Here is a 23,897-nt window from a genome sequence, read left to right on the forward strand (position 1 = left end):
GAAGTGAATGTTTTGGCACATTGGTAACAGTGAAAGAGTTTATTAGTAACGTGGGATCGTTTGTGTGCAGAGTATGAACTGAGATTACTGAAGCTCTTGTCACACTTCTCACAGCTGTAGTTTCCTTCCATGTGTGTACATTCATGCTCGTTAAGATTACCTGACTGTGAGAAGCTTTTGTCACAGTGTCTGCACTTGTATGGTTTCTCTCCTGTGTGGACTCGTTTGTGTTTTTTAAGGTTACTTGCAGTGGTGAAGGATGACCCACACTGATCACAGAGGTGCTTTTTGACACCACTGTGAAACAGTTTGTGTCGTTTTAAGTCACCTGATGTGGGGAAGCTTCTCCCACATTCTTTGCAGTATTTCAGTTTGTCTCCAGTGTGTTTACGTTGATGTATTTTTAGGCCGGCTTGCTGACTGAAAGTTTTTCCACAGATGTCACAACGAAAGTCTTTCCCACCACCACAGCGATGACAGGGTTGAGAAGTGGATCCATCTGTGTCGCTCTGCTTCTAAACAAAGACACAAAGACAGTGTAAGTCAGTCCTTCAACACTTTTATCCTGAACGTGGCCTGAAATAAAGAGCATCTCTGCAGACGTCCAATCATATTTTAATTGTTTCAATTAACACACTCAGTTTACTGGGCTACAATAACTACAATACTACCACCATAATACTACAGTAATACTTATTTAATATTATAGTAACATCTGACTTACACTTAAGTACTACCACACTAATGTTTTTAGGGTATCCACATAGTGCTAAACTACTGTAACACTGCAATAATACTAATTTAATACTGCATTAAAAACACTGTAGTTGTGCAGTTATAACACTCAGCTGACTGGGACACAAAAAAACACTATTACCCCCAATGACACTGCAATTATAACATTAAATGGGTATTTTAACACTAAAAGTACTAAAGCTATATGAAAGCAATGATACTACAGCTACAATACTACGAAACATTACGTAACGATACAACTTTGTTAACCATATGAGAAGATTACTGAATGGTTTTGTTTTGTTTTATATTATTCCATTTACACCTGACAGAGGAATGAGCTGCTGTAAACCAAAGGCCATTTATACAGAAATAATAACACCATGATATACCACGAAGCTGCCTGAAGATTCAATAACAGCATCGTATCAGTTTTCAGGACTTTTTAGTTTCATATCAGTTTTCAGGACTTTTAGTTTTTCTTATGATTGTGTAAACAAAAATCATAACTGAAATTAAAACTTGAATAATGGCTCAGAGCTACTCTTCGGTGCAGTAGAAGTGCTAACATGCTAACACAATTTAATGAGCAGACTTGTTCCAAACAGTCAGACTGATACAAGATAAAAATAAAAATACATACCTCACAGTAACTGCACTTGTAGAGTCTCTTTCTGGTGTGGATCTGTTGGTGTTGTCTCAGGTGACTCGGAGCTTTAAAAGTCTTCTCACACAGGTCACATTGATAAGGTCTCTCCTCAGTGTGGGTAAACATGTGGCTTTGTAAGTGTGCGTCTGTTGTAAAGTATTTGCCACACTGATCACACCAGTACACATCTTCTCCGGAGTGAATGCGTAGGTGTATATTTCTGTACCCTAGCTGGCTGAAAGTTTTTCACAGATGTCACAGCTGTATGCCTTAATTCCAGAGTGGGTAACTAGATGACTCTGTAAGTGGCTACTTTGAGTAAAAGCTCTGCCACACTGATCACAGCTGTACGCTTTAACTCCACTGTGGATGACTTCGTGTGTTTTTAGGGCTTTCTTCCAGGAAAACGACTTTCCACACAAGTCACAGCTGAACGGTCTCTCTCCAGTGTGGATGAGCTGATGTTGTTTTAGTTTAGACTTCAAAGTAAAACCATTCCCACACTCGTCACAGGTGTATTTTTTCTCTCTCTTTCTTCTGTGAGGTTTGTCGGCCTCCTGAGAGCGCTGACTTCTCGGTCCATGTTGGTCCTGCAGTGACAGAGATACAAACAGAGGCAGTGACTGAAATGCATTCATTGAACAAACTGAAGCTTCAAACTCCCTCCATTAACACTAGTTTTAAACCTGAAGGTGGAGTGTGGCACCAAACACCTTAAAGGTCTCTTATCCCCACCTACTGGTAGTAGTAACACATTACATCCAACCTGGTGTTAAACATAATTAATGACTGTAAACACTCTAAAATCATGCCCATCCCTCCTGCTTGTACACAAATATTAATGCTAACACACTCAGAATAGTAATAAATGTTTACCAGGTCCGTACTTTTTTATATTTCCTGTTGCTGATTCTTATTATATATTTCTGTAATTGTCTAATTTATTCAATGATAATGAATCAAATGTAACAGTTACTAGCTTGGTTCAGTGAAGGATGATGTCAGAGTCTGATATAACCTGAGGGTTTTTTTTTTTACTTTTACTCTCTACTTTTCTACTCCTTACATTTTCAAAACAGGCTTGTTACTTCTGGTTTAAGGCATTTGAGGGGAGTTATTTCATCACTGCAGGTATCAAAGATCAAATCGATTTGAGCCTAAACAGTAACATGTGAAATCCAATCATGATCATGTACTAATCATGAGAGATGAAAGAGGCAAAACTGTGTGCTTTAGTCAGGGGTTAAATTGGGCCGGTGTTTATGTTTTTTGGCACAAAACCTGAACGACTGCAGGTGCTGATAAGGTGCAGTCGCGGTATTTCAACATCTAGCAATACAAAGACAACAAAGAAAAAATGGAGTAATATTTTTTATGTGGCAGGTAATGTCAAATGCAGCGTTTCTATCAGCTCAACAAACATCAGCAAACACAAAACTCTTTATGTGCATTTTGTCTCACAGTGTGATTTAAAGACTGCTGTAAAAATCCTCTGCAGGTTAGTGCAGGATAAGCAGGTAAGTTTACTGTTTACTGCATTGTATTATTACATTATTATTACGTTACATTAATATAGCACAAGGTTCAGTTAGTTTAGCATAAAACATATATCGGTACTTCAGCTTTTAATGGAGTATTTCTTAACACTAGTTTCTGTCACCTTCTGTGTTGAGCTCATTGTTTTCTCTGCAGTGGCTGAGCTGAGTCCAAGTAGCTGTTGTTCCTCTGCTGCTCTGTCAGACTCTTCTCCTCCTGCTGATCAGCTGGGACAAAAAACAGATCTTTGTTAGACTCCACACTGCACTGAAGAGTCAAAGTGTCTCATATGTTCATCTGAGACCTAAGCGGGTTTGTGTGTATAGCATATATCACTGAGCAGCTGGAGGCCTGTAATGTCTTTTAATGCCGTTTTCATTTACTTTTAAGGTTAGCGACAGCTGTACTTTATCGACTCCAAAAGACTGCCTACTCAGAGCGGGATCAGCTGCATATAAAGTTTCCCCAAATCCTGATGCCCTCCTGTCCTACCTGATCAAGGATAATCCAGTAATGCCTGTTGTCTGAAACCACAGGACCAAGATCAATGTTAACACAGTAGGGTAGAGCTCATTATTTTTGACAACCTATGTGTGTGCATAAGTTATTGTTACATTAATATATACAGCTTATTGAAAACAATGAAGTTAGTGAAATGCAGATTTTACATTTGTAGATTTCACTGACTTTTGATGTTGTATGTAGGGGTATCACAATACACTATAATGTCTTTCAAATTAAACATTTGATTTGTTAAAAATATGACAACAACAACGGATTGCATTTATATAGCGCTTTTCGGGACCCCTCAAAGTGCTTTACAATACCACTATTCATTCACTCTCACATTCATACATTCAGGGCAGCTGTGGCCACAACTGTAGCCACAACTGTAGCCACAGCTACAGTTGTAGCCACGTGTAATAATAATAAACCAACAAACCAAAGCAGAATTTAAAACGGCAATACAATTTTAAAATGAAAAACAAAAGCTGACATCAATGCTGCTTTATTTATGTACTTGTGCCTAGTATTGTCATCATATGTATATATGTGTGTATGTGTGTGTGTGTGTGTGTCTATATAAAGTTCAGTAAAAGGCTGCATTATTCTGAGGAAATTCAAAACAAATGACTGCAATGAATCTGAATTACTATTTAACTCAGTTCTAAGGCAACAGTTAATCAGTGGTGCATATTAGACAATTGGAAAGACGTAGGCTAATTTAGGTGGGCTTTTCTTTTGTTGTAAGGTGTTCACTGTAGCCTCTAACTGTGTTTTGATTCAGTCATACAATGTGAGGCCCCTTGCTTAATTCTTAGAGTAAATTGATGCTGATTTAGGCTAACACTAACGCCTGTGGATTGTTGCTACTGTGCCCTGAACCTTGTCTCACAGGTGTGTCTTCAGTTTGTTTTTGCCCTGATTCAGTCAGTGCAGTTTGGGTCTCTCTTTAAGCCTCATTATAGTTTGTGTTCAAAGTGATTACTGTACCCGCCAGCGACAGTGGATGTCATGTGAGTGATGCAAGTCAGATCGTTTTATTTAGCACAATTGTGATTAATAGTTATTGTTGAGGGACACGGGCAGGACTCTACACCAGGGGTCTCCAACTCCTGGCCTTGAGGCCCAGTGTCCTGCAGGTTTTAGAGCTCACCCTGGGTCTACACACCTGAATCAAATGATTAGTTCATTACCAGGCCTCTGGAGAACTGCAAGACATGTTGAGGAGGTAATTTAGCCATTTGAATCAGCTGTGTTGGATCAAGGACACATCTAAAAACTGCAGGACACTGGCCCTCGAGGCCTGGAGTTGGGGACCCTGCTCTACATGCACACACACATTTACTAAATAAATAAATGAATAAAAACGCATCAAGAAAAGGGCACTTGGGGCATCCAAGAGGAAAGGGGCAGGCTCTCTAAAACACATTCACACAGACTCAAATACAAAAATAACTTACTCTGTTGTTAATGTTGTTAATGTTATAAATGTAGTGCTTGCAGGGAAATAGTTTAGGAACTCATTTGTTTCCAAAGAGGGGCTTTGTCAAGACAAGTTGTCTTCAGTAACTAAAAACCCACCAGCCTGTGCACTGAGGTCACAGTGATGATCAGTAAGCCTCAGCCAAAAGGGGGAGTACTTGTTTTTTTGTCAAGTAGCTCAAAAGCCAGTGGTAATCCGTCTTAATTTGCTTTGGCATGTGTGTTTGATTTCGAGGCATGCGGACTGCGATTGTAAATGTGAACTTCTGATGTTAAAGGTGTATATGATGAGTTAAAGATTGCACAGTATTTGTGCTGAGTGAAGAACTTTCTGTGTCTTACAGAAACAAAACAAACACAAGTCTGAACTCAAATAGCAAAGAAAACTAACACAAAGGTCTGTGACCGAATATAATTGAGTACATTTATATACATACTTACATAAAAGGAGCTGTTTCTCATCAGTAGTTCTTTCCTTGTTTGTCCTCACTAAAGTCCCTCCTCTTCTTGTCATATCTTCTGATATAAACATCACCTTTCCCTGCTCTTTTTACATTCCTTCTCCTGTCCTGTCTGGTAGAGCTCCTGGTGTTTTTCTTTAAAGCTGTTGTGCTACAGAAAGGCAACGTTCAGGTAAACAAAAAGACAAAAAAAAAAGTTGTGTGTGGTTGTAATGAGATCAGTGGAGAACAGCTTTTTATTTTCTCACCAGCTGCAGTTTGAAAATTTGCTGTGAGGCTTGATGTTTAAAAGAATAATACTTTTATTTTTATGTTAAGTGAGTCTTTTTTAAATCCATCAACTTAGCTTGGCATACATATATGTAAGAAAAACTATTAAAGCTGATGTGCTAACAACCTTTTTCCCCTGCATCCTAACCTTCACCTTCTTCATCAGTCTACAGAGTATAAATCCTCTACACTATGTCATCTAACCAGTCATTCAAAATCAAACATGAAGAGGCCTACATCTCCCTGATGAGAGGCCTGAAGGAGCTGGACCTACAGGGACCCTGTGTTCCCAGTGGCCTGGTGCTGATCGGAGACCATGCCTTTCCTTTAGCAATGAACAGCCGAGGTCAGGTGCTGATGGCTGCCTCTCTGTACAGCAGTGGAAGGATTGTGGTCCTGGGTCATGAGGGCTACTTGAAAGCCTTTCCTGCACTGGTAGAAAATGCTGTGACCTGGCTGAGAGGTGATGGATCTGATAACCTCTCTGTAGGGGTGCACAGAAATGTCAGTGCAGCTGCTAATAGCCTAAAAAAATCCAACTTCCAAGTAGAAGTTGTGGGAGCCTTCAGTGACAGACTGGGAGTTGGTGTTTATGTGACCGATGCCTACAGCGTGGGCTCAGACCCAAAGGAGCTGGTGGAGTTTCTGAAAGCTGGAGGAGGGGTGCTGATAGCTGGACAGGCGTGGCATTGGGCTGCAGATCACCCCAAAGAGAACACACTGCATCAGTTTGATGGGAATAAAGTGTCGGGAGTGGCAGGAATCTACTTCACTGAGCTTTATGGTGAAGTGGAGAACCTGCCCGTCTACCCTCAGATCCCGTCCTCCTGGATGTCGTTAGCGTGAGTATATGCTGGAGTTCTGTTTTATTGCAGATTTCTAGAAGTTCCGCTTTTCAGATAATAACTTTTAATGTGAAAACATTTTTTCTCTCTTGTTTGATACAATTGTATTAAAGTGAAATTTGGCATTGAATCTATTCCTTTGCGTTACCTAATTATTAAGTAGAAATAGCTTTTATAAAAATTACAATTTTATATAAAGTTTTTTTCCCATTAGTTTTGCTTTTTATTGTATTATCCGGGAATAAATTTTCTAAGACGCTTGTCTAACCCTTGCTCCTAGTTTAGTTTTTTCCCAGTTTAGTTTAGCTGTTGGTTTTTGTTTTTCTTATTTTGTACCTTCGTGCTCTGCCTTCAATAAAGTGCATGTTTTTTGTTAAATGCTGTCCCTCCCCCGAGTGTCTGTGTTTGGATTCTCTAAAGAGAAGCACAGAGTCTGCTTTTTTTATAACTTACAATTCAACATCATACATTTAATATATATATTTTTTCTCCTTTTTTTCTTTCCTCCTTGTTTTGTCCATCAATTCAACTTACATTTTTCCATGAATCCATCACAGGAATTTTTTAATTATAATGAAATAATACATTTGATCTATTATTTGAAGAAAATCATTTTTTTTGTCCTAGTACACACTTTGTGTAGTTTTCAAAAAATTGAGATTAAAAAATAATGTGGCTTAAAGTTTCCTATTATTTTGCATAAACAGCTTTTTTTGTTTAATTTTGGCAAGTGTTATTTATTTGTCAGTTACTGATCAAATGTAGAATCAATTTAGAGTTAAATTCAATTGAATTGTTATTTTACAACATTAATATATTTTTTGAGGACATTGATTTTAGAGATTAAACATTTTACACTTTAATTTCATAATGACAAATAAGGTAAAAAACAAAACAATAACAACAACAACAACAACAGATTTTTAGTAAAAAGACTCTGATTTCACTTTGATGTATTGTCTTTCCTGTTCCTCTTTGACCTTTTAAATACAGGACAAGTAGGGATTTTAAGGATGACTTGGAGTTCTTACTCCAGGGGGGTTTGGAATTCAACCTCCCCTCTGAGTATCTGTGTTCTGAGGTTCTAGTCCACAGCCCACTAGCTTTTCCCATCGGCACTACAGAAGATGGACGACCATTCCTGGCAGGAGCCTACTATGGGCGAGGACGGGTCATTGTGGTTACACATGAAGGATATCTGAAATTTGAGGTATAGTTGCTCTGAAAAATAACTCTGAAATTTTAAGACCTTCTAAGTCAAAATCAACACGTAAGAATTTATTCATGTTGTACATTTACAAATGCATTTGTGTCACACTACATTTGTTTCCACCAGCAGTCTGTCACAATCACAATCAGTGTGGTGGAGGGTTTAAGTGTGATGGAGTACTGGCAAAACAACTTTCAAATTCCAAAAATCACTTACTTTAATGAGGTTATGTAATAAACCTCAGAGTGGAAAAAAGTGAGAAAATGAACTGTATGCTGATTGGACTTTTTTGTATATCACACATACACATGACAGCCTTTGTTGCTGCTTTCCTTTGATTTTAGAGCATGGCTCCATTTTGGAGAAACGCCATTCACTGGTTGGATGAAGGGCTCAAAGGGGTTGTTGGTGTCATGGTGGATCCTGCACTCAAAGTTCTGAGTGAGTCTGGACTGAAGTGCGAGAAGACAAACTTCAGGAAAGACCTCAGCGTGTTTGTGTGTAAAGCGTATATCACTGAGCATTTGGAGGAAATCCAAAACTTTGTGGCAGAGGGAGGAGGCCTGCTGATTGGAGGACATGCCTGGTACTGGGCACAGACACACGCTGGGCAAAATGTACTAACAGATTTCTCAGGTATGATATTTTACCTTCCAGGGTTTCTCGATATAAAGAACAGAAATACTTTTATTGTCCTTATTTTCCACCTAATTGTTCATAAATGCACCTCATTAATATAGAGCTCTTGTCCTCTTATCAACCAAAGCAATACTTTAAAACGTATTGTATACATGCAGTGCTGTAACAGACAACCACTAATACACTGATGACGAGGGATGGGAATCGAGAACTTGTTGTCTCCAAGAACCGATTACCAGGTCAATTTCTTTGAATTGTTAGTTTGTGTCTGCAGCCACTGTTTCTACCTTTTCATGTCTCATGTCTAATGAAGTAATACAGGGAGTGCAGAATTATTAGGCAAGTTGTATTTTTGAGGAATAATTTTATTATTGAACAACAACCATGTTCTCAATGAACCCACAAAACTCATTAATATCAAAGCTGAATGTGTTTGGAAGTAGTTTTTAGTTTGTTTTTAGTTTTAGCTATTTTAGGGGGATATCTGTGTGTGCAGGTGACTATTACTGTGCATAATTATTAGGCAACTTAACAAAAAACAAATATATACCCATTTCAATGATTTATTTTTACCTATGAAACCAATATAACATCTCCACATTCACAAATATACATTTCTGACATTCAAAAACAAAACAAAAACAAATCAGCGACCAATATAGCCACCTTTCTTTGCAAGGACACTCAAAAGCCTGCCATCCATGGATTCTGTCAGTGTTTTGATCTGTTCACCATCAACATTGCGTGCAGCAGCAACCACAGCCTCCCAGACACTGTTCAGAGAGGTGTACTGTTTTCCCTCCTTGTAAATCTCACATTTGATGATGGACCACAGGTTCTCAATGGGGTTCAGATCAGGTGAACAAGGTGGCCATGTCATTAGTTTTTCTTCTTTTATACCCTTTCTTGCCAGCCACGCTGTGGAGTACTTGGACGCGTGTGATGGAGCATTGTCCTGCATGAAAATCATGTTTTTCTTGAAGGATGCAGACTTCTTCCTGTACCACTGCTTGAAGAAGGTGTCTTCCAGAAATTGGCAGTAGGACTGGGAGTTGAGCTTGACTCCATCCTCAACCCGAAAAGGCCCCACAAGCTCATCTTTGATGATACCAGCCCAAACCAGTACTCCACCTCCACCTTGCTGGCGTCTGAGTCGGACTGGAGCTCTCTGCCCTTTACCAATCCAGCCACGGGCCCATCCATCTGGCCCATCAAGACTCACTCTCATTTCATCAGTCCATAAAACCTTAGAAAAATCAGTCTTGAGATATTTCTTGGCCCAGTCTTGACGTTTCAGCTTGTGTGTCTTGTTCAGTGGTGGTCGTCTTTCAGCCTTTCTTACCTTGGCCATGTCTCTGAGTATTGCACACCTTGTGCTTTTGGGCACTCCAGTGATGTTGCAGCTCTGAAATATGGCCAAACTGGTGGCAAGTGGCATCTTGGCAACTGCACGCTTGACTTTTCTCAGTTCATGGGCAGTTATTTTGCGCCTTGGTTTTTCCACACGCTTCTTGCGACCCTGTTGACTATTTTGAATGAAACGCTTGATTGTTCGATGATCACGCTTCAGAAGCTGTGCAATTTTGAGATTGCTGCATCCCTCTGCAAGATATCTCACTATTTTTGACTTTTCTGAGCCTGTCAAGTCCTTCTTTTGACCCATTTTGCCAAAGGAAAGGACGTTGCCTAATAATTATGCACACCTGATATAGGGTGTTGATGTCATTAGACCACACCCCTTCTCATTACAGAGATGCACATCACCTAATATGCTTAATTGGTAGTAGGCTTTCGAGCCTATACAGCTTGGAGTAAGACAACATGCATGCAGAGGATGGTGTGGACAAAATACTCATTTGCCTAATAATTCTGCACTCCCTGTATACTGCAAGTGTTCTATGTAATATTCGTAACTCATTACTTTTTTGAGTAACAAAACCAACACTGATCACAGTAAATTAGAGGACGTACTTATACAAACACACACAACATTTGACCACATAGCATGCTATTAAATTGCATGAATGCAATGTCTTTGATATGCTACTTAGTGATGGTGGTGACTTAAGATGGAGCCAAATGACAATCAATAAAGAATCGTTTAATGTCTTTCAGGAAACAAGATCCTCAACCTAATGGGATTGAGCCTGTTGAAAGCAACAATCAGCACGGGATCATACAAAGCCCCTTTTCCCAGCGAGGCTATTAAAGATACTTACCATTTCCGCCACCTTCTGTACCGCTTTGCTGCCCATGTGACTACAGGTGGAAAACTAAAGAAGCATGAGGAGGGATGTTTGAAAAAGCTGGGCAGTGACTGCAATGTCTACTTGCAGATGAAAGCCCATGACTGCTTCCACTACAGACAAGTCTTGGCTGCACTCACTGACGTGTTAAAGAGGTCAGGCCTGCCGCAGGTGAGTGGAAGATCATGCAGTATCTCATATAGTACACTACAGCTATCAACTACTTAGATGTGTTAGATCAACATCCACTGAAATTTTCTTTCAAAGTGAGCGACAGCTGTCCTGTAACGACTCCAAAAGACCACCTACTCCTCAGTGTGGGATCAGCTGTATATAAGGTTTGCCCAAATCCCGATGCCCTCCGGCCCTACCTCATCAAGGATAATCCAGCAATGCCTGTTGTCTGTAACCATAAGATCAAGATCGATGTTAACACAGCAGGTCAGAGCTTATTTTTGTTGACAAATATGTGAACTATTGATGAGTCCAACCTACACACCATATACGTGCACTTATTGTTTAAGTAATATATCTGACTTAGACAATGACGCTCTATATGTTACAGTAATGTTTGTGCTTGATGTTACATAACATGAACATATCAATTTAATTGAAAACCATAAAATAAGCGAACCGCAGATTTTGCATTTGCAGTTGTCAGTGACTACAAACTTTAATGTTGCATGTCGGGGTATGGCTTCTTTCAAATAAAAAAATTATATCATTCACAATGAGCTATTACTACTACTAATAATAATAATAATAATAATAATAATAATAATAATGATAAAACAAGTAGCTTTAAAATGCTGAAATGAAAGAGGAAATGCCCTCTGGTAGACAGGTATATTGCATAATAGAGGGTGATGGCATGTGGTATTAAAGACTTTGTGTATCTGCCCTTCTGCCAGTGGAGCTGAATCAGTGCAGACTGTGGTCAAGATTATCCATTATGTATAACTGTTTGTTCAGTGATCTCTTCTTCACCACAGCTTTGAATGTGTTTAGTTTGCAGTCAATTACAGAGCCGACTGGACAAGCTGGACAAGCTATTTATCCTCTCAAAGATTTTTGATTGTGCATGGGAGTTTGCCCATGTTCGCACATGTGTTTTGTGGATTTGGACAAGGCATATAATTGTGTCCCTTGGAGTATCCTGTGCAAGATGACATGGGAGTACGGGGTGTCTTGTCTGCTGTCACATTTATAATTGCAGAAAAAGCTTGGTCTGCATTATCAGCAATAAACTGAAATCATTCTCGGTGTGTGATGGATTCTATTCTTTCACATTAAAAGGAGCCAGTTGAAGTGGTTCTGGCAGCTCCTCCTGGTTTTTTGTTATTGTGCCCCTTAAACCTTGACTCACAGATGTTTCTTCAGTTTGTTACTGAGTCACTACAGTTTGGTGCTCTCTTTAAGCCTTGTTATAGTTAGTGTACAAACTTAGTACTCCACATCTCAATGGCAGTTGTTCATACTGCTTTAGCTACCTTATATTTATTTTCTGCACAATTTTTCTTATTAACAACAATAGTGAATTAATATAATTCAACAAATTAATAAAAGTTAATAGTTAGTATAGTATTTTCTTTTTAATTTTGTGTGTGCTAGGTAAGGAAGAGTGGATCAGTACAGGTCTCTACCTGTGTCCTGGAATGAAGACCATCGTGGTCTTACCAGCTGAGATTATCAACAAAAACTGGAAGGTACTGCAAACAAAATCAAATTATTTTGAGCTCTTTGTCCCTCTGATAATGCTGCATGTTGTCTGGTCTTTGATAGAAACCATAAGAAACCATAACTCACCTCCAGTGAGGTTTAGGGCCAAGTTCATCTTACTGAGGCGTCCCTTTCCTTTCCCTCGCCCCCACTGTTTGCGATAATTGACTGCCCCTCCCTGACCTTGGTACTAGCAGAGGTTTCTACCTGTTAAAAGGGAGTTCTTCCTTCCCATTGTTGCCAAGCGCTGCTCATAAGGGGAAATTTGATTGATGGGGTATTCTCTGTATGTATTATTGTAGGTTTTTTACCTTAAAATATAAAGCACAATGAGTCAACTGTTGTTGTGATTTGGCACTATACAAATAAAATTGATTTGAATTGAATTGAAAATCTAATTTTGCAGCCTGTTATGCTTTTATTTATCTTGTAATGTGTAGCTAAAAAGTATTAGGCAATGACACAATTTTCCATTTTATCTACAGATTCAGATAGGCTGTCAAACTGATGAGCTACATGACAAGGATGAGCTGAAGAGACCACCATGTGTTCATGAGCAGTTTACTGTTACATCAGACATGATGCTTGTGTCCAACCTGTGGGGGGGGGACTCATCTATCTGGTGGCTCCACCCAACACACAAGTGAAGGGTTTGGGGGTCACAGTCCAGAAAGCTGTAACTGCTCCATATTACAAGTCTGGTGAGTCTGTGGTTTATAACAGTGCTGTGTACTTTGTGCACTTTGTGTCAGTTGATTTAATGGAAGATATCTGATAAGTCTTATACTTGTTGAATTGGATCACTTTCATTCTGATCGAAGGTACAGTGTTTTCATTGGACAATACAGGTGACTTGAGCTCAACATATTTCTAGTAAAGAAAGCTAAACAAAGAACCTTTTAACAGCTTTACCCCTCTTCTAAACCAGTACACAAAGTTTAATAATCCAAGGCATTTTTATGGGTCTGTTCCCCTTTTGCTCTTTTCAGGTGTAACAACTGCAGCTGAGTGGTTAACGCTGCGCACAGCTCCTTCACCGTGGGTAGAGTTGGAGTTTGAAAACATCGTCCTCACCGTACCATCAGATGCTATTCGGGATCTGGAGCGCCCCGACAAGGTGGCCGCTCTCTGGGATGAAATGATGAGGGCCATTGCAGATCTGGCTGCCAAACCACACAAATTTCCCCGCAAGGAGCGCTTTGTGACAGATGTGCAGATTTCTGTCGGTAAGTGCATTTTGCTTCATGTTTTATACTTGCCCACTGTCTCCTGCTGTGGTGACCCCTTGTGAAAAAGAGAGCAGCTGAAAGCTTTTGTATTTACTTGTTTCTTATTTTCTTTGCTTATGGAGAGTCCCAATGACATGAACCCTGTCCATGACACATATACAGACAACCATTTACATTTATAGATCACAACAATTTGTAGTTTCCATCCTAACTTAAACAGGAAATGAATGTTTCTGTCATATATACACTTTTAGAATGATGAATGGTAATATTTGATATGTTGCACTGTTCTCTTACAAAGCTATGTAATCTTAAGTACTAGTATCCCATTGTAGACCAACTTTCTATTCTTTGGTTAAGGCTGGATGCATGCAGGTTATCCTATCATGGCACACCATGCTTCAGCTGCTGAATTAGTTGGTGTTAAAAAAAAGTAAAGAACTGTGGGGTCCCATCCATGAGTTGGGACACAACCAACAGAGAAGCTGCTGGGAGTTCCCACCACACACCACAGAGTGTACATGCAACCTGTGGTCAGTGTATGTGCATGAAGAAGTGCTGGTTCTCAACAGAGCACAGGTAGAGTAAATCAATTGGTGTTGAGATTGAAAATCTGTTATTTACTTTATCAGACATGATCATAAAACACAAGCACTTTTTCCAATTGTTGTTCAATGCAGGCTCATGACGAGTTGCCTTTAGAAAAGCGAAAGAGTCGAGTAGAGAAATACATGAAGGGAGGAAGGAAACTCAGTGACTGGAAGCTGTGGGTTGCCCTGGAAACATATCTGCAGGTGAGAGAGTTATAGAGAAATTTTGCTTGGTCCACAGTGAAGAAAATGCATGATATGAATAAGACTGAAAGTCTGTAACTCCATTTCATCCAGTCACACTTTAAATTTAGCAAGTCAAATTGCATCATATACAGGAGAAAATTACATAGCAAGGGGTAGACATGACCCTTAGAACAATAATAAACCAGTCACTGGTGGATGTCAAGAGGCAAATACTCCCAACAAACAAACAACATAACAAACAGCAACAATTTTGTATAAAAGTAGTTTGGCTTGTTGTCATATCTACCTTCTCTGTAGCTCCAGGAAAAGTTTGGCTGGGATGCCTTTAAGAAGGTGTTTGCTGTGTATCACCACATGAGTGACTTCCCTGATGACAACAACACAAAGATGAACCTGTATGCTGAGACTTTCTCTCAGACTGTGAAGATGAACCTGACTGGCTTCTTCAAGGCCTGGGGCTGGCCAATAGAAGCAGCCACTAAAATGAAACTGTCCAAGCTGCCTTACTGGAATGATCACCCCATGACTCAGTACAGATGAATCCAGTGCCACTGCAGACTACAGAAAATTAATGTTAGTTTTAATGAGTGAAACTGTTCTTTTTTGGTCTTTTTTTTTAACCACATTAGTTAACAATAAACCGTATTTGGAATCTCATTTTGACCTCAGGCCATACTCGGTACAGTTGTTTCTGTACACTACGCCAGCCACTTGGTTCCTTTGTTTTTTTGGTCTGTTACACATAGAGCAAAATTAACCTGTGTAATTATTTAGTACGCTCACTGGTGGTGGTTTGTGGTTATGATGGTGTTTTTGTGTGGTTTTTAGTGGAACTAGTAATCATGTTTTTGTAGTAAGTATCACTTTAGTATGTTACATCATATGCATGACACTTAATATGTAAACCATTCACTGTCAAAGTTTCATGTCTGTATTATACCAACAGGATAAGATAGAACTGGATTAGTTGTTTTCCCATTGACTGAGAACTGATACATAGACTAAATGACAGTAGTATAATGATCCTAGTAATCTTGATTGTTTGCGTAATTAAGTAAAAGTTTTGTCTAATAGCATGGAATCAATGCAGTTAAACTTAAAAAAATATACAAGAATTGATGCCTATATTTGTTCTGTTGTTGAATGATTGCGTTTGGCTGAACCACAGATTCTGTGCAGTGAATCTAAGAACATTACATGGACTGCTGGGTAATAAAGTCAGCTCAAAGTTACGCTTTCTGTTTTACAGTGAACTGTTTAGTGCTGTTAGTGCTATGTAATGCTTTTACATCATACACTGCTGTTTGGCTGCAGCTGCTCATGTTAATGGCTTCTGTCATTAAATGTAAGGAGAGCCCCCACCCACATCCATCCATCCATCCATCATCCATCCATCCATCCATCCATCCAGCCAGCAATTCTATGATTGGAGCGATGATTGAAATTCAGTCTCATAGCAAGAAGGTCCTGAGTTCAATTCCATCATCAGGCCAGGCTATTTCTGTGTGCACGTTTGCATGTTCTCCCTGTGTTTGCATGGGTTCTCTCTGGGGACTGTGGCTTCCTCCCACAGTCCAAAGACATGCAGTTATTGGGTTTAAGTTAATTGGTAACTTGCCCATAGGTGTGAATGTGTGTGCAAATGGTGTTTGCCCTGTGACAGACTGGTGACCTGTCCAGGGTGTACCCTGACTCTTGCCCTCAGACAGCTGGGATAGGCTCAAGCCCCCTGCGACCCTGAAAAGGATAAATGGAAGAGAATGGATGGATCTGTACTTTGAACCAGCAGCTCAACAGGGTTGCCTGATTATGAAATATGTTTGCAGCTGATCAATTAGATTTGCAATCGCATGAACAGAGAACACATTACATATTCATTAGATACTTATCCTCTATTTTAGAAAATAACTTTAAGTGACACACAGAAGTCTATACATGCTGATTTTGAAACATCTGGACGGTAAGTCAAAAGTCAACATAGAGGTGGAGCTCTGTGCATTTCGCACTTTTGAAACATAAAGAGGCCCGAAAACAGTTGTGCTTTAAAAAGCTGATCTCAGGTGCTGAGATCAGCTTTGTGGAGCTGGCCACATCTTGAAAATGCTGACCTCCAAATGTTTTCTCTTTATTGATCTGTGTATAACAGCAAAACTGTCTAATATGAAGAAACCGCAGCCAGTTATTACCATCAGAATCAGAATACTTTATTGATCCCTAGGGGAAATTATCACTAAGATGCAGCTTTGTCACCAGATCTAAATATACTCATGAATGAAGATACCGCTGCTGTGCCATGTGCACAAAATGAAGAGTCTGAATTATGGAGCAGTCAAAGGTAAACATGCTGTACAGTGACATGAACCTCTAGGTAACGCTCCCTAATCTACGACACTAGATTAAATTAGGAGCTTTTGATGTGCAACAGATGTGATGAGGAGTTTTGTGATGTTTGTAGATGTGTTTGTTGTTGATTTCTACTCTATTAAAACTTAATCCATTTTCAAAATGTGTGCTAATGTGCAGAAAGAGCCTTTAATTTCTGCATGGCTGTATCTTTTTGCTTTCTTCTTATTTAATCCACACTCTGTTGGGCTGGTTGTTTTAAGGCTCTACAAGCGCATGCACAAATACAGTCAGCTTTTCATAGAAAGACTGAGAGCACAGTTAAAGCAGGCACTGTGAGTGAGGATGCAGTCAGACTGTGTCAGAGACAGTCACACAAGTGAGATGTGTCAAAACACCAAGTTGTTTACAAAAAACAGCTGTGCACTACATGGATACCCAGGGTTCCACAGTTGCCATGGTTCCCCTGCAGATGCCTCATTTCTGTCTATTCATCATTTAAACCTAAACAAACATTCTGATGCTCAAGATCCTTTTTGACACTTTTGACACAGCGATTTCTAGCAAACTATCAGTTTTATTGAAGAATATTTTCATCCTGATGAGGACTAAAAATTCCCAGAGCCAGAAGAAAGCGACTTCCATCATGGAAAATGTGAGATTTGATTTGTTTTCGGTGTGTTTCACCTCTGAGATTTTTGTAGGCCTGAAAGTTTAGATTTAAGATTTTCTCATATCTTAAAAAACAAAACAGTATTTATTGTAAATATATAACCAATGAAGTCTTTTCAAGGTCAATTTACTCAATTTACTTTATTTACAATTTACCTGAGAGTGTGAATCGACGTGCATTCGGTAGCACAATCGGTAGCACTCAAAGTTGCCTAAACTTAGTCTAATTCAAAACAAATGCAAATGCATGCATAAATGTTTTTCTGCATCTGTTGTAATTAAACCTTTCCAATCAGTTGGATCTTATTGTTTTAAACAAGTCAACCCAGTGAATCTGAGATACTATAACTTGATATTATGTATTTAGCTAAAGTTTCACTTAACTGCTGTTTGCATGTAAACTGTAGGTGGCAGGAAAACACTGTGGTGTTCAGTCTTCCAGAAAATCCAATTTAGTTGCAGGAAATTTGTTAAAACTGACATTATTACATATGCTGTGTTAGAAAGGCTTTTTTCTGATGTGTATGAAATTTTGCAGTGTGCTGCTGAAGTCCAAGACAGCCTCACAGCAAAGAGAGTCTCTGCACGGCTATCAGAGAGGAGGAGAAAGCCTGGAGCCTGTAGACCGTGTCAGTGTTTCAAGGATGAGCAGGTTACACATCTGATTCTCAAATGTTAAACGATAAAATACGTGAATATATTAGAAATGATGCTACTCTGCTTGTTTGATTCATTTACAACACTTGTTTACTTTCCATCAAATCTTTATTTGCAGCTGTGCTCTGTTGCTACTCATGTTTTAAATCTCTTCTTACATCTTAAGATTTGGCAATTTTTGAGGGTCATTTCCTGTGAGAGTGGTCAATGTATCTGATGGAAATTTGTCTCTTGTAGGATTGTTAAAGGATGTTCTTAAGGATGTTCTTGTTTCTTACTGCTTGTTTCCACTTACAGCACACTCAAGTGAAACGCCAGCGCTCTCCAAGTGCAGTCATCCTTCCCCAGAAAAGGAGGAAAACCAAGGTTGTCTGTCTGTCCTAGACTTTCTGCAGTGGTGCTAAATTGATAACAAATAAATGATAGCTATATGTCTTCCACTCCTCAGGCCTCTACCTCAGATGCAGACGACACGTTCACAAGACCATCAGCCACCATCCCTGATGCTGAGCTGCCTCCGGTCTCAAATACAGCCCACAATCTTCGACCCTCTACTGTTGCACCTCGGCCAGACAGCCCTCTACAGATCCACAACCGCTCAGTAGAAGAGTACCAGCAGGTGTACCATGAAGTGGTCGATGATATGCTGAGGTCAGTGTGGATCAAACCTCTTTTGTCCCCCGCCCGACAAAAAAAATGGCTTAAAACTTGCTGTTTCTTCCGTTCCTCACAGAGACGAGAACGGACAGCTCCGTCCATACAGTTTGGAGCTGGGACGCCTCATAAAGAAGAAGCTATGGGAGAGACTGAACCGTCCCACAATGATTATGTCTACTGATGAAGACGGCCGCCTTCACGTGGACGTGAGTTACGGAGTTGAAGAGTGTCCTCCTGAATTTAATGTGGATACTACGAAAGAACCCGAGTGCTGAGCTGAACAGCTCGGAGAAACAGTGAAAGAAATGAGAACAGTTACTGAGTCTGTGTAAATAAGCTTTAAATAATCTGTAAATAAAACTTTTAAATGAATTCATTAGTGACAAAATCATCTGCAGGACACAAATTGCTGAGGCACCACCCCTCAGCTCCACCTTCACACTTTGCATTCACTGTAATACTGTCTGCCCACTCGGATAAACTCCTCTTGCTCCTACTACAGCCTCCATCCTCTTCTAGAAGTTCTTGCAAAAAATTAAAAAAAACTAAATGTAACCAGAGTAAAGCAATCTCTCTCTCTTCTTATCTCAGAAAGAGCTCTCGTAAAGCTTCTCACCTTTCAATTCATCTGTGCATCCAGCCTTTACATTACTCCCAAAATGTTACCACAGTTGGCTATCGCAGTCAATGAAAACTGTGCTTATGGTCAATCTCATAAAAACATCAGCAGGTATTTTCTGTTGAAAAGTTGAAAGTGATGCAAAAAAAATGAAGAAGTTAGGGGAAAAATACATACGTTTTGAAGAATCATTCTAGTCTTTTCAAAATCTTGTTTCTGCCCAGGTTTTCTCAGCTTCTTGCTGCAGACAGACAAACGGACACCTGTCCATTCTTAAGATGAAGATATCACTATAAGATGAAGTAACACAAGATATCATAGTTTGACTTTCTTCTCCAAATATGTTTGTTACGTGTCTGCAGGCTGCATGTTTTCTTTCCCTCTCCTTTTGTTTGCCATTCCCTTAGGTACGCGATTACAGGCTGATGTCAATTTGGGGATCTCCAACTAATTAGAGGAGAGAGACCCTGATTGGACAAACCCGGAGGGCACACCTTGATGAGGAGACTTACCTGTGGCTGGGCGTGGCTCTCTTCCCTCCTTCGAATTGTTTGCCACATGTGTAAAGCGCCTCTGCTGTATTTCTTTTGTTTGATGGTTGTGGTGAGAGTAAAGTGGACTAGGTAAGTTTGGGGACTAATATTGCTTTGGTGCTATGATCCTCTCTCACTTCAAAACAATAAAACATTTGTTGCACATCAGCTGAAAATGCTACAGGCTCTTTCCTAAAACGCATAAGGACACCCAGTAGTGTGTTATTTAGGTCGGGTCCACTCAATAAGACTTTGTTAAGGGACTGTCCTTCAAATTCTGCACTTGAGTCAAAGACTACTCTCAGCTGATTAGGTTTTTGTGGGTGGTACACACCGAAGGATGGCAAGTACCAGTGTTCTTTGTTTGAGTCCAAAGGTGAAGCGACTTCTGCATGGTCATTGTCCAGCATGTTTCGAATGAATTCGATATATTGTCTTTTCATTTCAGGGTTCCGGTCCAATGTCTTTCTGAGAGATTGGAGGCGCTTGAATGCTTGCTCTCTGTTACTCGGAAGCTCTGGTCTTGGAGAGCGGAATGGCAAAGGCGCCACCCAGCTGTTACATTCATTTTGATACACCTCCTTCTCCATGATGTCAATGAAGTCTTTGTCCTCTACTGACAGTGCTGGTTTGTCATCATCTTTTGTCCTGTCAAAAACAGTTTTTCCCAGTTGATTGGTGTTTGTGTTTCCCCTGTCCTTTTTGGGGTTAGGTGTGGTGTTTAACTGGTCTTTGATTTGAAACGTGTTAGGACATGGGCAGAGGTAAGAAGCACGGCCATTCTGAAGAATATGTGTTTTGAGAACACTCACACTAGGGGGCTTATGCGTCTTCCCCATGCAGGCTTCTCCAACTATAACCCAGCCTAAATCCAAACGCTGCGCATAAGGTGTATTGTGTGGCCCATTGATTCTCTCTCTGACTTTGTGTACCTGTATAATGTCTCTTCCCAAAAGCAACAGAATAGGTACTTGTTCTTCTACAGGAGGTACTTTTTCAGCTATCTTCTGTAAGTGTGGGAACTTAATGGCCACTTGTGGAGAGGGAATCTCTCTCCTGTCGTCTGGAATCATGTCACATTCAATCAGGTTTGGGAGTGGGAGCTTTACTTTACCATCCATTGACTCAATCATGAAGTTTACTGCTGTTCTGCCAACATTATCTGACAGTCCTGAGCATGTTCTGAACTTGTAAGTCTCTGAGCGTGTCTTAATATTAAAGAGCTCAAAAAACTGAGACTTAGCTAGTGACTTGTTACTTTGTTCATCAAGCACTGCATACATCTTTCTAGCCTGTTCTTTTTCGCCTTCTGGATAGACTAACACAGGACTTATTTTTGAGCATGAATGTGGGCTATCTGCATCACCACAGACTTCTGTGCATTTGGAAACAACTGAGGCATTTGCACTATCCTGTGTCTCCACCGCCATCATCTTTATCAGCTCCAGAGCTCTCAGCTGGAGCAGGGGGTGGACCTGGATGTAGCACTGCTAAATGCCTGTCGCTACCACAGTCCATGCATTTTATTTGAGCCCTGCAGTCCCTTGCTAAATGTTGAGTAGAGCCACAGCATTTAAAACAGATTCTGTTCTCTTTTAAAAATGACTTGCGCTCATCTATGGGCTTTGCTCTAAAACTCTTGCACCTTTTAAGAGGGTGAGGCTTCTTATGTATTGGGCAAGGTATGCCCAATACATCAGGGCTTTCTATAGGCTTGCTGTAACTATTTTGAGGTGAACTAGTGTCTGTAGGAATGTCCGTTTTGTGTACACTAATCACTTGCCTGTTACTGCCTCTGAAGCTTTTCTCCTTCTTGAAGCTTGTGTCGGCAGGAGGTGTGATGACAAAGCTTGGGTCGTTTCTTATTTTGGCTTGTTGTCTTACAAACTTTGAATTGACACTGAAAGGGGGGAAAACAACTTTATGTTCTTCTTTGTACTTTGCTCCTGTTGCAATCCATTTTTCCTGCAGTCCATATGGTAACTTTTCCACAATGGGGTTGACTCCGCGAGCTGTGTCCAAATATGAGAGGCCTGGTAGGTATCCTCCATCTTTTGCACATTCTATTTCCTGCAGAACGTCACCCAGCTCTCTTAACTGTTTGTGGTCTCTGTTGTTTAGTTTGGGAAACTGTTCAATCTTTTTTTAACAGTGCATTTTCTACCACTTCTGGAGATCCATAACATTCCTCGAGTCTTTGCCACACAAGGTTGAGAGCTGCAGCTGGATTAAAGACATGGACTGATCGGATTCTTTTGGCCTGGTGACCAGACTCAACTCCAAGCCATTTGACCATTAAATCTAGCTCCTCTTGAGCTGTAACATGCAAGTCTTTAATAGCACTTTGAAATGACGCCTTCCACGCCCAGAAGTTTTCTGGGCGGTCATCAAACTGCAAAAGTCCAGTACTTAACATTTCCCTCCGTGTCAGGTACCTTGTAATATCCTGGACACCCTGTGTCTCTGTTGATGTTTGAAGAGTGTTGTACGGATAAGGTTTGGGGGAATCCAGTCTCTCTCTCTGTTGTGTTTGGAGTTCCACTTTAACATTAGCCTTTTGAGCACTGTGTGAGCCGTCATTGTCTATATCTGCATTCATAGCCATTTCGCATTGTTCACGTGCAGCTTTGTGACAGGCAAGTGGATCTACTTTTAATTTGAATCCTTCAAGGCAAATATCTGAGTGTTTTTGTACATACTCTGCTGTGCGTTGTTTTGGACTGGCGGGTGGTCCCACCAATGGATAGCGCAGTTCACTTTTTGAGAGTCCCTCCTCCTCTTCTTCATAAACTGCAACCTCTGCTTCTGCAACTGCAACAGCCTTTTGACAGCTCAAAACATGTAAATTAGCCTCAAGTTCAGTTTTTTGTTTCATTATAGCTGCTTCTCTTTCTGAATACGCCAGCTGTGCACGTGCAGCCTCTGCTTTTGCTCGTGCTTTAAGTGCTGCAGAACTTGTGGATGAACGCTTGGATGTACGCGAGCGTCTAGACTCCGCCTGTGTGTCTGCGTTGCTTGCATTATCCTTGTTCTCCATATCCTCTGCATTGTGCACTTGTTTTGTTTCTCTTTGGTCTGGTGTTTCTTCCTCTTCTGGAAGATCCAGTTGATATTGCTTTCCTGACCGTAGACTCATAACTGATGTGCTGAAAATAGCTCCTCGTGGTTTTGCCCGCTGCGCTAATGTCTTTTTACTATGCTGTCCTCGCCCTGAGTCTCTTAGTTTCACCAGCTAGACAGCGAGATAACGATGCTCCAAAAACCAGACTTATTTTCCTTTTTGCGCTGATTTATTGAAGAATGGCCTCTAACCATTGCCTTCTCTTTGACCATCGTAAAACTGAAAGTACAAAATACTGTATTAGCTAACTAACATTGTAAACTAGCTTGTTACACTCTTACTGCAAGCTAACAAGATAAAACTTTCAAATGTACAAATTATCGTACCATTTTTACACAAAACAAAAGATAATAATTATTTTATCGACACTCATACTTACAGACATATCTTGTCCAAGGCAACAACATTTTAAGGTCCGTATCAGCTTAGAACAATAACATTACGGTATCACTTTCCGCCATCTTTTATTTCTTCTTCACGTTCTCATTTTTTTCTTTCCCAAAGTAACCGAACCCATATTACAAAGCAGCCACTAGAGGGAGCTCTAGGGCAGTTTACAACAATAATATCCGATTTAAGTTATAAAAGGCAGACCACTGATTGTGGTCAGCCTAAAGCCAGAGCTAAGCAACCATTTCTTTCTCGTGAGGTACATGAATGCTTCTATTGCCACAAAAAAGGTCATGTCATTGCTGATTGCCTTGCACTAAAAAATAAGACACACCACCAACCCAAGGGCGTGGGTTTGATTAAAAACGTGTCGCCTCCCAGAACCCAAACATCTCAGAGTGAAATAGATCCTTTTATCACACAGGGTTGTGTTTCTTTAACAGGTGATACTGTTGACGACCAGTCTGTAACAATACTGAGAGACACGGGTGGTTTGCAGTCTATCATTCGAGAGGGTATTTTGCCTTTGTCTGTTGAGTCATCCTGTCAGTCAAGTGTTGTGGTCCAGGGTATCGGAATGACT

The 23,897-nt window shown here is 40.2% G+C and overlaps 1 protein-coding gene, 1 long non-coding RNA gene and 1 pseudogene across 2 annotated transcripts; 2 read left to right on the forward strand and 1 right to left on the reverse strand.

The window, feature by feature from the left end:
• Nucleotides 1-319: 319 nt before the first annotated feature.
• LOC146380136 (uncharacterized) lies at nt 320-3,117 on the reverse strand. The gene is made up of 3 exons (XR_014801403.1): nt 3,045-3,117; nt 1,379-1,974; nt 320-515 (listed from the first exon to the last, which is right to left on the reverse strand). It is a non-coding gene; the product is annotated as an uncharacterized LOC146380136 (long non-coding RNA).
• A 2,712-nt stretch (nt 3,118-5,829) lies between these two features.
• Nucleotides 5,830-14,862, forward strand: LOC146380137 (TRPM8 channel-associated factor homolog; annotated as a pseudogene).
• Nucleotides 14,863-17,244: 2,382 nt separating this feature from the next.
• LOC146380138 (uncharacterized) lies at nt 17,245-18,926 on the forward strand. Its single transcript, XM_084939933.1, has 5 exons — nt 17,245-17,320; nt 17,876-17,989; nt 18,292-18,360; nt 18,443-18,645; nt 18,728-18,926. The coding sequence occupies exons 1-5, from the start codon at nt 17,267-17,269 to the stop codon at nt 18,924-18,926; spliced, it is 639 nt and encodes a 212-aa protein (XP_084796059.1). The 5' UTR covers nt 17,245-17,266.
• Nucleotides 18,927-23,897: the final 4,971 nt, after the last annotated feature.

The sequence above is a fragment of the Perissodus microlepis genome, chromosome 9, assembly GCF_051167445.1.
Source record: "Perissodus microlepis isolate ML-2025 ecotype Zambia chromosome 9, ASM5116744v1, whole genome shotgun sequence".
In the NCBI taxonomy this organism is placed as follows: domain Eukaryota; kingdom Metazoa; phylum Chordata; class Actinopteri; order Cichliformes; family Cichlidae; genus Perissodus; species Perissodus microlepis.

Excerpts from the sequence above, each read along its gene's own strand:
- LOC146380138 (XM_084939933.1), top strand. The coding sequence starts at position 17,267 with ATGAGGACTAAAAATTCCCAGAGCCAGAAGAAAGCGACTTCCATCATG. Across the intron at positions 17,990-18,291 it reads AGTGTTTCAAGGATGAGCAG|CACACTCAAGTGAAACGCCA; the intron begins GTTACACATCTG and ends TTCCACTTACAG. Across the intron at positions 18,646-18,727 it reads GTGGTCGATGATATGCTGAG|AGACGAGAACGGACAGCTCC; the intron begins GTCAGTGTGGAT and ends CGTTCCTCACAG.